Raw genomic sequence first — 11,800 nt, forward strand, 5'->3', positions numbered from 1 at the left:
CTTGAACCGCCCCCTCTAGGTGGCTCTGCCTGGGTGGGGCGGAGAGGCCCCGCGCCTCAATTCCCAGGAAGAGAAGGGTGAGGTGGTTCCTGGAGACGGCTCCTGCTTCTCTGAGACGCTCCGGGCCCAGGGGAGGGGGCGTGGAGTCCGGGGGCCCCCGCTCTGTCTGTCTGAAACAAACCCAAGGCTAGCCCCAGCCCACTCTGCCAGGGGCTGAGGGACGCCCAGCGGGCGCCAGGGTGAAGGGCAGCCTCAAGAAGGAGGCTACAGGGTTGGTGGGGTCCCTGGGTGATGCCTGGGTCCGAGCTGCCGGCAGCTTGACCCCCACAAACTTTGTGCAGATGGGAGGCGTGGCTTGTGTTCCCCAGCCACCAGCAGGCCCCCTGGAGGGGCCTGGGAGATGGCAAAGGAGGGGGGGCGGCGCCTGGGCAGAGGGAGTGAGGGTGAGGGAGGAGAGTGGGGTAGACAGACAGGGTTTACGTTGGACACTCACTGGGCGGTGCAGTGGTGGGCGCCCTGTCCTGGGCACCAGGTGCCACGCCCCCTGCAGGGTCCCAGCCACTCTGCTGCGCTTGCCGCCTGCGTGCTGTCTGAATATTGGGGGGGCACTTCCCGTCTGCTGACGCCCAGGTGCCCTCGGCCCACAGATCCGAGGCTCCGTCTCCTGCCCACCTCTCCCTGGTCCTTCAGGCCCCGAGTGTGGGCTGGGGGGCTGGGGGGCTGGGGGGCGGCATCACCCCGGTGAACAAGCAGCAGAGGCTCTGGGAAACCTCACTGGACACTCAAGCCCTCAGGGACCCCAGGACGAAGAGTAGCGGGGCCCGGGCCTTGGGGGGCCCCGGGAAGGGGGTCTGTGGGGTTGGGGCGAGCTGCTCTGCCAACGTGCGCATCATCCCATTGCGGGACCCGGGTCGTCTGATGGACCGTGGCCTTCACCCCGGCTCCCGCACAGCTGGCTGGGCTCAGGGCGGGCTCGGCGTGGGCCTTCCTGGGGGACCCCTAGACGCGCCCGAGGGGACTCAGGGCTCCTGGGGATACAGGGACACGGGGTGCTGCCAGCCTCTGGCCTGGGCACCCCACCCACACTCAGCCATGGCAGCAGGATGGGGGGCAGCAGGAGCAGAGGCTGGGGGGGCTGTGAGTGACGGACAGGTTGGCCTCTGGCCCCTGTGCCCCCTCCCCCCACCAGCTCTGAGACCCCGGGGACTGCCTCTGAGTCCCAGTTCCCTCCTTCCTCTCCCGCTCCCGGCTGCTCCCTGCAGGGCCAGGAGACAGCGGTGCACGGCGCCCTCTGGTGGTGCTGGGGCCGACGCACTCCAGGAATGCAGCTGTCTTCCCCCTGGGGTGTGGGGTGGCCAGGGGTATCACCCCTGTGGCCAAAGCTCTATGCCCACCAGAGGGGGCCCACAGCTGAGGCCACATGGCTTGGAGGCCAGCAGTGGGGGTGGGTGCCTAGTGTTTGTGATTTGGGGGTGCTGTTGGCGTGACCACTGCGGGGAGGGAGGGCAGGGCATGTGAGGGCGTGCAGGGGGAGGGCTGCAAGCAGGGGTGGGCCTCGGCCAGCTGTCTGCACCCTGGGGTGTGGCCTGGGCTGGGTGGGGGTGGCTGGCCTGGACACTCAGTGGTAGGTGCTAGGACACACCGGGGGCCCTGAGTCCCCCCGAAACCTTGGGGCTGGGCCCCTGGAAGCGCCAAGGCCACAGGCAATGGCGAGGAGGGGCCGTTACCCGCCCAGCGTGGCCCGAAGGTCCTGCCTGGGTCCTGGGTCCTGAGCCCTCACAGGCCTCACCGGCCGGGAGCCAGGGCAGCTGGTGGTGGGTAGCACAGGACCCGGTTTGGGGAAGCCTCCTGGGGGGTTCAGGGGGCCCCAGACCCCTTCCCAGGGCGACACAGCCAGCAGAGGCCCGGGGTTGAGGGATGGGGTGTTGGGAGGGGCGTGGCTTCCTCCGATGCGCAGAGCAGGCTGTGGGAGCTCCTCCCCTTCCTGCAGGACAGGCCCCCCATTCCACCTGCGGGACAGACACCCCCATCCTGACCACCCTGCGCACCACGAGGGTAGACCCCAGCCTGGAGGTGGAGGAGGCGCAGGCGGGCAGAGGGAAGGGCGCCGGAGCTGGGGGAGCTCCAGGGGGTATGGGGTCTGGGGGAGCCCCGGGTCTGGGGGAGCCTCGACACTAGGGGAGCCCCCGTGGGGCGCCGGGACTGGGGGAGCCTGGGCTCTGGGGGAGCCCCAGGGGGCGCCGGGTCTGAGGGAGCCTCGACACTAGGGGAGCCCCCGTGGGGCGCCGGGACTGCGGGAGCCTGGGCTCTGGGGGAGCCCCGGGGGGCGCCGGGTCTGGGGGAGCCCCTGAGGGGGCGTCGGGTCTGGGGGAGCTCTCAGGGGGGGGTAATGGGATCTGGGGGAGCCCCGGGGGGGTGCGGGATCTGGGGGAGCCTCAGGGGGGTGTGGGGTCTGGGGGAGCCTCGGCTCTGGGGGAGCCCCCTTGGGGCGCCGGGTCTGGGGGAGTCCCAGGGGAGTATAGGGTCTGGGGGAGCCCCGGGTCTGGGGGAGCCCCGGGGGGGCGGCGGACGGGCGGGCCGCGGGTAACAAAGTAGCCTTTATAGTCTCGGGGCGCTAGGAGCCGCGGTGGTCCTCGGGCTTGCGCTCCTCCGCGTCCTCCTGCGCCGGCGCCGGGGAGGGTTCCGGGGAGGGCTCCCCGCTATCGGCCCGCGGCTGCGGGGGCGGCTCCGGCGCGGGGTCCCCGCTGGCGGCCGGCGGCGGCTGGGGGTCCCCGGCCGCGGGCTCCCGGCCCGGGGCGCCGTCGGGGCGGAGGGCGGGGGGCCGCGCGCGCTCCTGCGCCGGGTGGGGCGGCCCCGGCCTGCGCGCGCCCGGCCGGTCCGCGCGGAGCAGGAGCGCGGCCCCGGAGGCCGGCTGGCGGGGCAGGTGGCGGGGCAGCCCCAGGCGCGGCCACACGTCCGCCTCCCCGTTGTGCAGCAGCACGAAGCGGCGCTGCGAGAGCAGGGGCAGCATGCGCTGGCCGCACAGGCTCTTCTGGAAGGTCTCCAGCGCCAGGTCTGCGGGGAGGGGCGCGTTGGGGGCGGGAACCCAGTCTCGCCGCATCCCCTTTGTGGGGCTGGGGCACAGGCTTGGGGGGCAGAGGAGGAGGTGGGGGACGGGGAGGGGAGGAGCCCCAGGTGGGCTGGGGGGTGGGGTGGGGGCAGGGACTCCGTGGAGGCGGGCAGAGGTGACGGGCAGGCGTCTGGGATGTGGGAGAGCCGGGTGTGGGCATCCCAGCTTAGGCATGGGGGGTCGGGGAGGCAGTGGGAGGGCGGCTGGAGGGTGTTGGGCCTGGGCAGGGGCCTCACCCAGGGTCTCCATGACCACGCGAGGAATCACCTCCTTCAGGACCTCGCAGTTGGTGTGCAGGGCGGGGTTGGAGTTCATCTCTAGCAGCCACACCTGGGCCCAAACGGGTCAGCGTCCTTCCCCACCTGCCTCTTGGCCTGCCGGAGGCCGAGGCCCTGGCCCTGGTACGCCAGGGGACCCCGGGCAGTGGCCTCGCCCCCCATAGTTGCCCGAGGAGCTGAGACTCTAAGGCCCTGGCCTTGGGGGCTACCCTGCTGCAGGGGGAGTGAAACCCGAGCCCCCCCCCCCCCCCCCGCCCCGGGGCTTGGGGAGGTCGGACTGCAGGGTCCACCCCAAGGCCTGTCCGGCGGTCAGGCTGGGCATAGATGCCCCGGCGCCCCGCACCCGCCTGCCAGGCCCCACTGCCCTGGATGCCCCAACGGCACCTTGAAGTTGTCGTCGATCAGGAAGTCACAGCCGATGAGGTCGAAGTAGCCCAGCTTGCACTCGAGCTTGGACTTGACGGCCAGGAAGCAGTGGGCCATGATCTGCTGCATCTGCTTCTGAGGGGGGCAGGGAGGGTGGTGTCACTGCAGGCGCGGCCTCGACGCCCAGGCCCAACAGCCATGGCCACACCCGCCTGCAGGCTGCACGTGCCTGGCCTGCAGGTCCGCCCCCGCCCCGCCCCCCGTCCCCCCCCAATGGGGGTGGGCGAGGCGCTCACGGACCGTGAAGGTGGTGAAGACCCAGTCGCGGGGGAGGCCCCTGTTCTTGCTGAACTTGTCGTTGATGTAGCGGTTGAGCTGCTCCATGCTCCACACGGTGTCCTCCTTCAGGAGCACGTACAGGGGGCTCTTCTTCTGCATGTACTGGGGGGAGGGCGTGGCGCCTGGAGGCATCTCCCCGGGGCTCCCAGAGGCCTGCCGCCCTGGGTATCCTGCGGCAACCGGGGGCCGGGACCCTCCCCAACCTCTTTCCGTGGAGCCCTGCTCGGCCACCAAGTCCCCACCGATCCCCAGGGAGGCTCAGCCTAGACTCCCCACTGCACCCCTTCCACCGAGACCTCTGGCCCCTCCCCTGAGGACTGCACAGAGGCCCCTCCCCCGGCTCCTGCCCTCCCCACGCCTCATCCGCGCTCAGAGGGAGCCACGCCGCGGTGGGTGGGTGGGTGGGTATGAAAGGGCAGGGCGGGGCGAGGATGAGCTCCCAACTCCGCCCCATAGGGCGGAGTTATCCCTAGCCCTCAAAACCCCTGGACCGGGAGAAATTCTCGCTCTTCCGCCATGCTGCCGGCATGAGTGGGAGGAGCCCATTGCTAGCATGGTACAGGCTCTTTTGTTTATTGCATCGGACTCGGCTCCCTGGTGGTCCTTGGGGATCACGAAGTCTGGGCATAACAGGTGCAGGGCTCTCGGTCCTGTCACCAGGGTGCCCTGTGGTGGCTGAAGGTGAGAGGTGATGCCCAAAGCAGCCTCGGGGGCTGGACCAACGCTGGGTCTGAGCCACGTCTGCCCTGGCCTCTCCGCTCTGCCCCGGAGCCGGGCCTGGTCCCAGGGAGCGGGGAGGACCCTCACCTGGTTGGTCAGGTGGCCGCTGAGGTCCTGGGAGTGGGGGTCGTAGAGGCTGAGGGTGAGGCGCGCGTAGCCGTGGCCGAAGAAGACCATGTAGGGCATGGCGCAGGCGATGAGCAGGTAGGAGCGCACGTCGAACTTCTTCCCCTCCAGCAGCAGCGGGTTCTCGATGTACCTGGGGGCAGGCGAGGGCTGAGCAAGGGCCAGCTCCCGGGACCCGCACCTGCCAGGGCGGCCTGCGGCCCCCACCCCCACCGTCCCCTGGCCGAGGGCGTCGGTCGGTCAGGGGTGTTTCTGAGCAGAGACAGGGCTGTGGTTTCCAAAGGGCAAACGGGGAGTTCCAGAGAGACCTGTCTGAAGCGTGGACCCCGTCCAGAGAAAGAGGGGTGGGGGTCGGGAGCCAGGCAGCTCTGGCTGCAGGCCTGAGGGCCGGGCTGCCCCGGCGGGCTTCCTGCAGGACCGAGGAGCAGTGCCCAGGCAGTAGACACGCTGACCAGGCCCTCCCCGCCCCGCCCCACAGCAGGGGCCTCTGTCCAGGGGGCGCAGCTCCTGGACCGGCCACCCCGACTGGACTGGATGTGACCCCTCTCCCTCTGCTGGCTACTCGGGGTCCTCGCTGACGGCCCTGCAGCCTCCCGCGGCCAGAGACTCCCATACCGGCCGGAGACCCCCGGGAGCCCTCACAGGACAGGGCCCAGGGTCAGCCCCACCCCGCGGGCGCCCAGCACCTCTGCACGATCCGGGCCTGAGGCGTCCGGAAGGGCATCCTGCGGTAGGCGGGGTCGTCCTCCAGGTTCTGGATCTTGGCCTGCAGCGTGGCCAGGTCGGGCTGGCTCCTGAGCAGGAAGATGCCTTTGCCCTGGTTGGAGGCCGTGGGCTTGCAGATCCAGGTCTGGGTTTCTGCGGAAAGAGCCGGCCGAGTCCCCGCTGCGCCTTAACCCGCCCTGGCCCCGCCCCGCCCCGCCCCCAGGCCCCGACCACGCCCACCAGCAATGTGACCACGCCCACCGCCGAACCTGCCCACCCCGGCCTCTCCCCGGCCCCGCCCACGCCCATCCCGCCCCGCCTTGGCCACGCCCACCACACTGATCACACCCCAGACACACCTCTCCACGCCCTGAAACACGCCCCTCTGCGCTCCCACCGCGGAGCCCTGCCCAGCAGCCCTCCAGCCCTGTCCGCACACCTGGCTCCATTCTTCCCTCCCGGGTCACTCACGCACCGGGACCCGGGGCCCGGGCCCTGCCCTAATCACAGCCAGCCTTGGTCGGGCCCCGAACCCGTCTCTTCTCCCTCCCTCCCTGCCCCCAGCAGGCCCGGGTCCACTGCCCCTCACCGTCAAAGAGGTCGAAGAACGTCTCTCTCTCATCCCTGATGTCCAGGCGGTAGGTCTCTGGGAAAAATTCTTCCATTTTCAGGATCCTGGGGAGCAGGGAGGTGGGGGGCATCCTTGGGCTGTCTCCCTCCTGCACAGGCTTAGGGGCGCTGGGAAGCTGGGCTGGGCTCCAGGCACCCCGTCTCCACCCCCTCCTCTCCTTTCCTCTGCAGCCTTCGCACTGTTCCCTGCCAGAGCTCTCCGAGGCTGGGTCCCTGCACTCCCCCCCCTCTCCACGTCCCTGCTCTTCCTCCGTCCCAGAGGCTGCCTGCTGCCTGCTGCCTGCATGGCTCGGGCACTGAGTGGCCAGGTCAGAGCCGTCCGGAACGCAGCGCACAGATTCCTGAGCATGGTCTGCTGCCTGGGGCGCCCTTAACTCTGCCATCTCACACCAGGCCATCCTTCCACCGAGGCGGAGCGGCCCCCCAGCTGGGCTGTGTGTGTCTACCTCTGTGGCTCGAGGCGTCCTGGGCTGGTCCGTGGGAGCTCCTCCCGAGCGGGTGTGGGGTCCCCTCCAGATCTGCACCCCAGGGGGACACAGGGCCTGGCTTGAGTGTCCACTAAGGAGTGTGCGGAGGATAGACGGGTGGGTGTGGGTCTGGAGAGGCGGGTGACGGGTGGAGGCTGTGGAGTGGGTGGGTGTGTGTGTGGATGGGTGGGTGGGTGGGTGTGGGTGGGTGTGTGGATGGGGGTGTGTGTGGGTGGGTGGGTGTGTGGATGGGTGGGTGTGTGGATGGGGGTGTGTGTGGGTGGGTGGGTGTGTGGATGGGTGGGTGTGTGGATGGGGGTGTGTGTGGGTGGGTGGGTGTGTGGATGGGTGGGTGGGTGGGTGTGGGTGGGTGTGTGGATGGCTGGGTGTGTGGATGGGTGGGTGTGTGGGTGGATGGGTGTGTGGATGGGTGTGTGTGTGGATGGGTGGGTGTGTGGGTGGGTGGGTGTGTGGATGGGGGTGTGTGTGGATGGGTGGGTGTGTGGGTGGGTGGGTGTGTGGATGGGGGTGTGTGTGGATGGGTGGGTGTGTGGGTGGATGGGTGTGTGGATGGGTGTGTGTGTGGATGGGTGGGTGTGTGGGTGGGTGGGTGTGTGGATGGGGGTGTGTGTGGATGGGTGGGTGTGTGGGTGGGTGGGTGTGTGGGTGGGGGCGGTTGGGCAGGCGGGTCTGGGATGGAAGTAGGTGGACGGACGGACGGGTGGCTTGGTGGGCAACATGCCCGGAGCGGGACTGTGAGAGGTGCTGGCTGAAACGGGAGGCGGACAGCTGGATGTGTGGGTATGAAGATGGTACAGTGGTGGCTGGGCGACACCAGGCAGATGAGTCTGTGGAGGGGCTCAGGCGGGCCAGTGCCGGGTGAAGGCGGCCGAGGACAGTGAGGGTGGAGGTCGGGGGAACGGGCTCGGGACGGACGGCATGGCTGTGGTGGGCGATGGGCGACTAAAGGAGGGACACCAGCGGGCGGCTGTGCTCGGTGCTGTGTCCGGACTCGGGGGGCTGTGGGAAGCAATGCGTGTTTGGGGTGGAGACAGATTGGTGGCGGGAGGGACGGGTGCGTGGGGCCGGTGGGGGTGCCCGGCGGTGGGCGGGGCCGGGCGGCATACTTGGTCTGCGTGCACGGCGACATCCTGCTGACCCTGCTGATGACCCGGGCGTACTCCCTGAGGGCAATGAGGAGCCCGATCTTGGTGGTCAGCAGCTTGTTGTTGGGGAGCTGGTACAGCAGCTGCTCGCCTGGCAGGACAGAGCGCTGGGCAGCACAGGGCGGCCACAGGGCCTCGGCTGCCCGGCCGCCCGCCACGGGCTCCGAGCCCGAGGGGGCAGCCCTCTCCCAGGCCCTGCCCGGGGCCCTTGCTTGCTCTGGGCCCCTCCGGCTACCTTCCCGGAAGTTGAGGTAGCTGTCGCGGCACTTGACCTCACACCACTTGAGCTTGTAGTCCTCCCGCCGGCTGTCCTGGAGGCGCTGCCAGCCCTTGCTCTTGCAGTAGGAGCTGATTCTGTGGGGCCGGGGCAGACATGAGGGGCCGGGGGACTCAGGCGGCAGAGCCCAGGGGGACGGGGCCCTGGGGGCAGTGGGGCTGGGCCCAGCCGGAGGCCCCCACTCACATGGCGACCCCGTTGGTGCCTCCGACGTAGAAGAAGGGGCCGCTCCCCGTGCTGGGTGGCTGCTTCTCCGCCCGCGGCAGGTGGCTCTCGAGGAGGGTGGCGTGGGGCTTGGCGGCGCCCGTGTCCTCCAGTGGTTCTGTGGACGGGAGGGTGGTCAGCCGCCCCGGCCGGCGGGGCCTTCCCCGCCCTCCCAGCCCCGGCCGAGCCCACCTGCATCCTGGTCAGGCTGGCTCAGCGGACTCAGGGCCCCGTCCACGCTGCTGCTCCCCATTGGTCTCTCATGGGCCCAGCCTGCACATGGGGGTGCCCACTCAGGACCTGGCCACGTCCAGCCCCGGCCGGGCTCCAGACCGGCCAGCCCCGTCCGCCTGTGTCCGGCAGCTCCCAGGCAGCCCCCCAGCCCATGCGGGACGGCCCCTCCCAGCACCAGCCTGCCCAGCAGCCTGGGCCCCTCCTGCCTTCCAGGAGAGAGGGCTGGTCACCACTCTCAGGGGCAGCCTTGGGGCGGGCAGGCCCCTCCTCATCAACAGGGCAGAGCTGGGAGCAGGTGAGGGGCGAGGGTGGAGGCTGGACTGGGGCGGACATGGCACAGGGACATGCCCAGGGGGGCGGGGTCACAATGTCCATCATGATGTCATGGGTGACCCCTGCCAGGCAGGGGTGATGGGCTGCCTGCCCTGGGCAGGGGCGGGGGCTGGGGCGGCAGAGTGCCTGCCAGACCGTGGGGGGAGTGTCCCTCCCCGTGCATGGCTGTGTGTGGTCCCCGATTGGAACCCGTCCCTGGAACGGGGTGCCAGGCCCCAGGAGGCCCCCAGGGCTGCAGTCACCTGGGTCCCCGGGGCGGCTCCTCCAGACACCGCTCATCTTTGCTGGCTTGGCTCTCTTGGTGCCGACCGGGGGGCTCGGAGGGGGCAGTGCCGGCTGTCCGCGGCCGTGGCTGCAGCGGCCGTGGCTGTGGGCTGCGGGCATGGGGACGGTGAGGTGGGGGCTCCGCCGAGAAAACACCATCCGCAGCCCCTTCCGGGACCTTGGCCCCCGAGGCTGGCCCGGGGTCAGGCCCAGCCTGTAGAGGGCAGTGTGCTTCCTGGGGTCTTGGGCTTGGGGTCCCCCGAGCGGCTGGCTCTTGTTTCCATGGTGACTGTGGGGCCTGGTGCCCCTCAGGACCAGGGCAGTGTCTGCCTTCGCTCTGTCCTTGGTGAGGCCTTCCTTGTAGGGGCTGTCTGAATGGCTCCTGTGCCGCCTGCAAGGAGGAGGGTGGCATCAGGCCACTGGGCGGGAGGGCACCCTGGTCGGGATGAAGGCGCCCTGTGCCTGAGGGGGGCCCTGCAGCAGGCGCTGTTGCCCGGGAGGGGGCCCGAGACCAACTTGGGAACTGTTCAGGGCAGTTCCAGCCGTTCCTGAACGGGTCCTTGCGGGGGCGGGGGGGGGGTCTCTGCTGATGGAAAGCACCAGTGGTGGGAAGGCAGGCGGGACCCCAGAGCAGGGGGACCCAGGGCGCTGGTGTCCCCACAGAGGACGGTCACCGAGAAACGCCGGCCAGGCCTGCCCCCATGTAGGACAGACGTGTGCCCCGTTCTGGGGGACGGCATGGGGGGCCAGCCTCCCCCCCCAGGACGGAGCCCCCCGGAGGGCTGGGCGCTGGCCCAGAGTGCATGGTAATCAGACATGGACACACGGCCAGGACATTGGCCCGGAAGGAGGACCCAGAGTGGGAAGTGGGAAGCAGGAGGCCACACCCGCGAGAGGGTGGTGGGACGGGACGCCAGCACGCTGAGGCTGGCGGCCCCTCAGGAGGTCCTGAGACCGGCTCTGAGCGAAGGCCCCACAGCTGGACTGGCCTGCGCCTCAGCTCCCGCGCGAAGGGGGCGGGGCAGTTAAAGCTCAAGGGGGGGCTGGTGGGACGATGGGTGGGGGGGCAGTGCAGGCCAGGCCAGGGTCCCGAGAGCCAGCTGGCGGGGGACCCCGAGGTTATGACAGGAGCATGAGGTGGCGAGAGGCTGGCTGTCCGCCTGGCCCAACCGATGGCCACCTCTGCGGTGCAGGCCTGGGGGGCAGAGCTGCCGGAGCCGCCCAGGGGAGCTGGCCGTGGCCGTGGGCGTGGCCGTGGGCGTGGGCAGCAGGTGCCTCTGTGTGGCCTTCTAACCTGTGTTTATTATTTTCTTAAAGAATAAGGCCCGAGTCATCCTTCTTGTTGTTAAAATGAACAAAGATAAATAAAAGCCGTGGGTGAGCCTGAGTTAGGTGCCCATCTGGGCGGCTGGCCCGGGCTTGGGGGGGAGGCGGCTGCGGGCATTGGCTCGGACCCACAGCCCTGGCCTGACCCCGTCTCCGAGGCACAGAATCTAAACTCAGAGGCGAGCTTTACGCCGGAGGGGGTGGGCACGCCGTGTGGCCCCCGAGGGGCGGGTGAAGGGGAAGCCGAACGAACCCTACCGCCGACGCTGAAGTAAACGTGGTACCTGATCCGGCACCCAGACCGGCGGGAGGCCCTGCTACGCGGCGAGCGGAAGGCCCTCGGGCACCAGCCGGAAACGTCCGAGGGGTGAGGGGCGCCAGTGTCCTGCCACGCGGGGGTGTGTCTGCCGGGCGGGCACCTCCTGGGCGGGGGCGGGCTGGCCACCGGGCCCCGGGGCCCCATGGGTGCGGGGGGGCGGCCCTTTGGAGCATCGTGTCTGGTAGACAGACCTGGTCCTGGGTGCAGGCGCCTGCCCCGAGGGGCCGACACCCCCAGGGGGCATGCTTTTCCTGGCCCGGCCCGGGGGTTTGTGCCCCTCAAGCTGTGGCCCTGGGGGCATGGCATGGGCTCTCCACAGAGCAGGGGCACCCTTCTCCGCCCTCCCCTCCCTCTTTCTGCGCCTGGGCAGGGTGCCCGGAGGACCAGCAGGGTCCGTGGTGGCCAAGCAGGGGGCAAGGGAAGGCAGGCCCAGCCCTCGCACCCAGCCAGGACCCCAGCTGCTGGCCCGCCGGTCCGTCCGTCCCACCGGCCCTGCAGGCTGGTGTGATCCCTCTGCCGGGAAACAGTGGTGGCCTGGCAACCGTCTCCCAGCAACCTCAACCCAGGGCCCAGAGGGGAGCAGCTGCCGAGGAGGGGCGGGGGCCAGGTGCCCGGGCAGCTGGGCCTGCATTCTGCCCGGGGCCACCCTGCAGCCTTCCGGGACCTCAGGTCCACGCCCCGCCTCAGCCCGGACCCGGAAAGCTTTCTGAGCTCACTCGGCTTATGGCCACTTACACCCCCGCACCGCAGCCCGGCAGGCGGGCCCCGCTGTACAGAGCAGTAAGAGGGGCTCAGGAATTCAGCAGGACCCCCTGTGCCTCCGCCTCCCAGGGCCCTGTGTGGGTCACGAGGAATCTGTGCTGAGTGCCTCTGTGTCTACCTTTTTTAACGACGTATTTTTATTGATTTCAGAGGGGAAGGGAAAGGGAGACGGAAG

General features: G+C 70.0%; 1 protein-coding gene across 1 annotated transcript; it reads right to left on the reverse strand.

Annotated features, from left to right (window-relative positions):
- Nucleotides 1-2,527: 2,527 nt before the first annotated feature.
- Nucleotides 2,528-11,007, reverse strand: TTLL10 (tubulin tyrosine ligase like 10). Its single transcript, XM_036436490.2, has 14 exons — nt 10,829-11,007; nt 9,197-9,609; nt 8,580-8,660; nt 8,370-8,505; nt 8,142-8,260; nt 7,868-7,997; nt 6,720-6,791; nt 6,233-6,318; nt 5,625-5,796; nt 4,900-5,071; nt 4,054-4,194; nt 3,772-3,888; nt 3,346-3,439; nt 2,528-3,054 (listed from the first exon to the last, which is right to left on the reverse strand). Exons 1-14 carry the CDS (start codon nt 11,005-11,007, stop codon nt 2,615-2,617), a joined length of 2,352 nt encoding a protein of 783 aa, XP_036292383.1. The 3' UTR covers nt 2,528-2,614.
- Nucleotides 11,008-11,800: the final 793 nt, after the last annotated feature.

Source organism: Pipistrellus kuhlii, unplaced genomic scaffold, assembly GCF_014108245.1.
Source record: "Pipistrellus kuhlii isolate mPipKuh1 unplaced genomic scaffold, mPipKuh1.p scaffold_m20_p_137, whole genome shotgun sequence".
In the NCBI taxonomy this organism is placed as follows: domain Eukaryota; kingdom Metazoa; phylum Chordata; class Mammalia; order Chiroptera; family Vespertilionidae; genus Pipistrellus; species Pipistrellus kuhlii.

What these genes read in the sequence shown, in the direction of transcription:
- TTLL10 (XM_036436490.2), bottom strand. Translation starts at nt 11,007, where the DNA reads ATGGGGCCCCGGGGCCCGGTGGCCAGCCCGCCCCCGCCCAGGAGGTGC. An exon ending in GGACGCCTCGAGCCACAGAG is followed by an intron (nt 6,319 to 6,719) that starts GTAGACACACAC and finishes CCTGCTCCCCAG; the next exon opens with GATCCTGAAAATGGAAGAAT. An exon ending in CGTGGTCATGGAGACCCTGG is followed by an intron (nt 3,055 to 3,345) that starts GTGAGGCCCCTG and finishes CCCTCCCCGCAG; the next exon opens with ACCTGGCGCTGGAGACCTTC.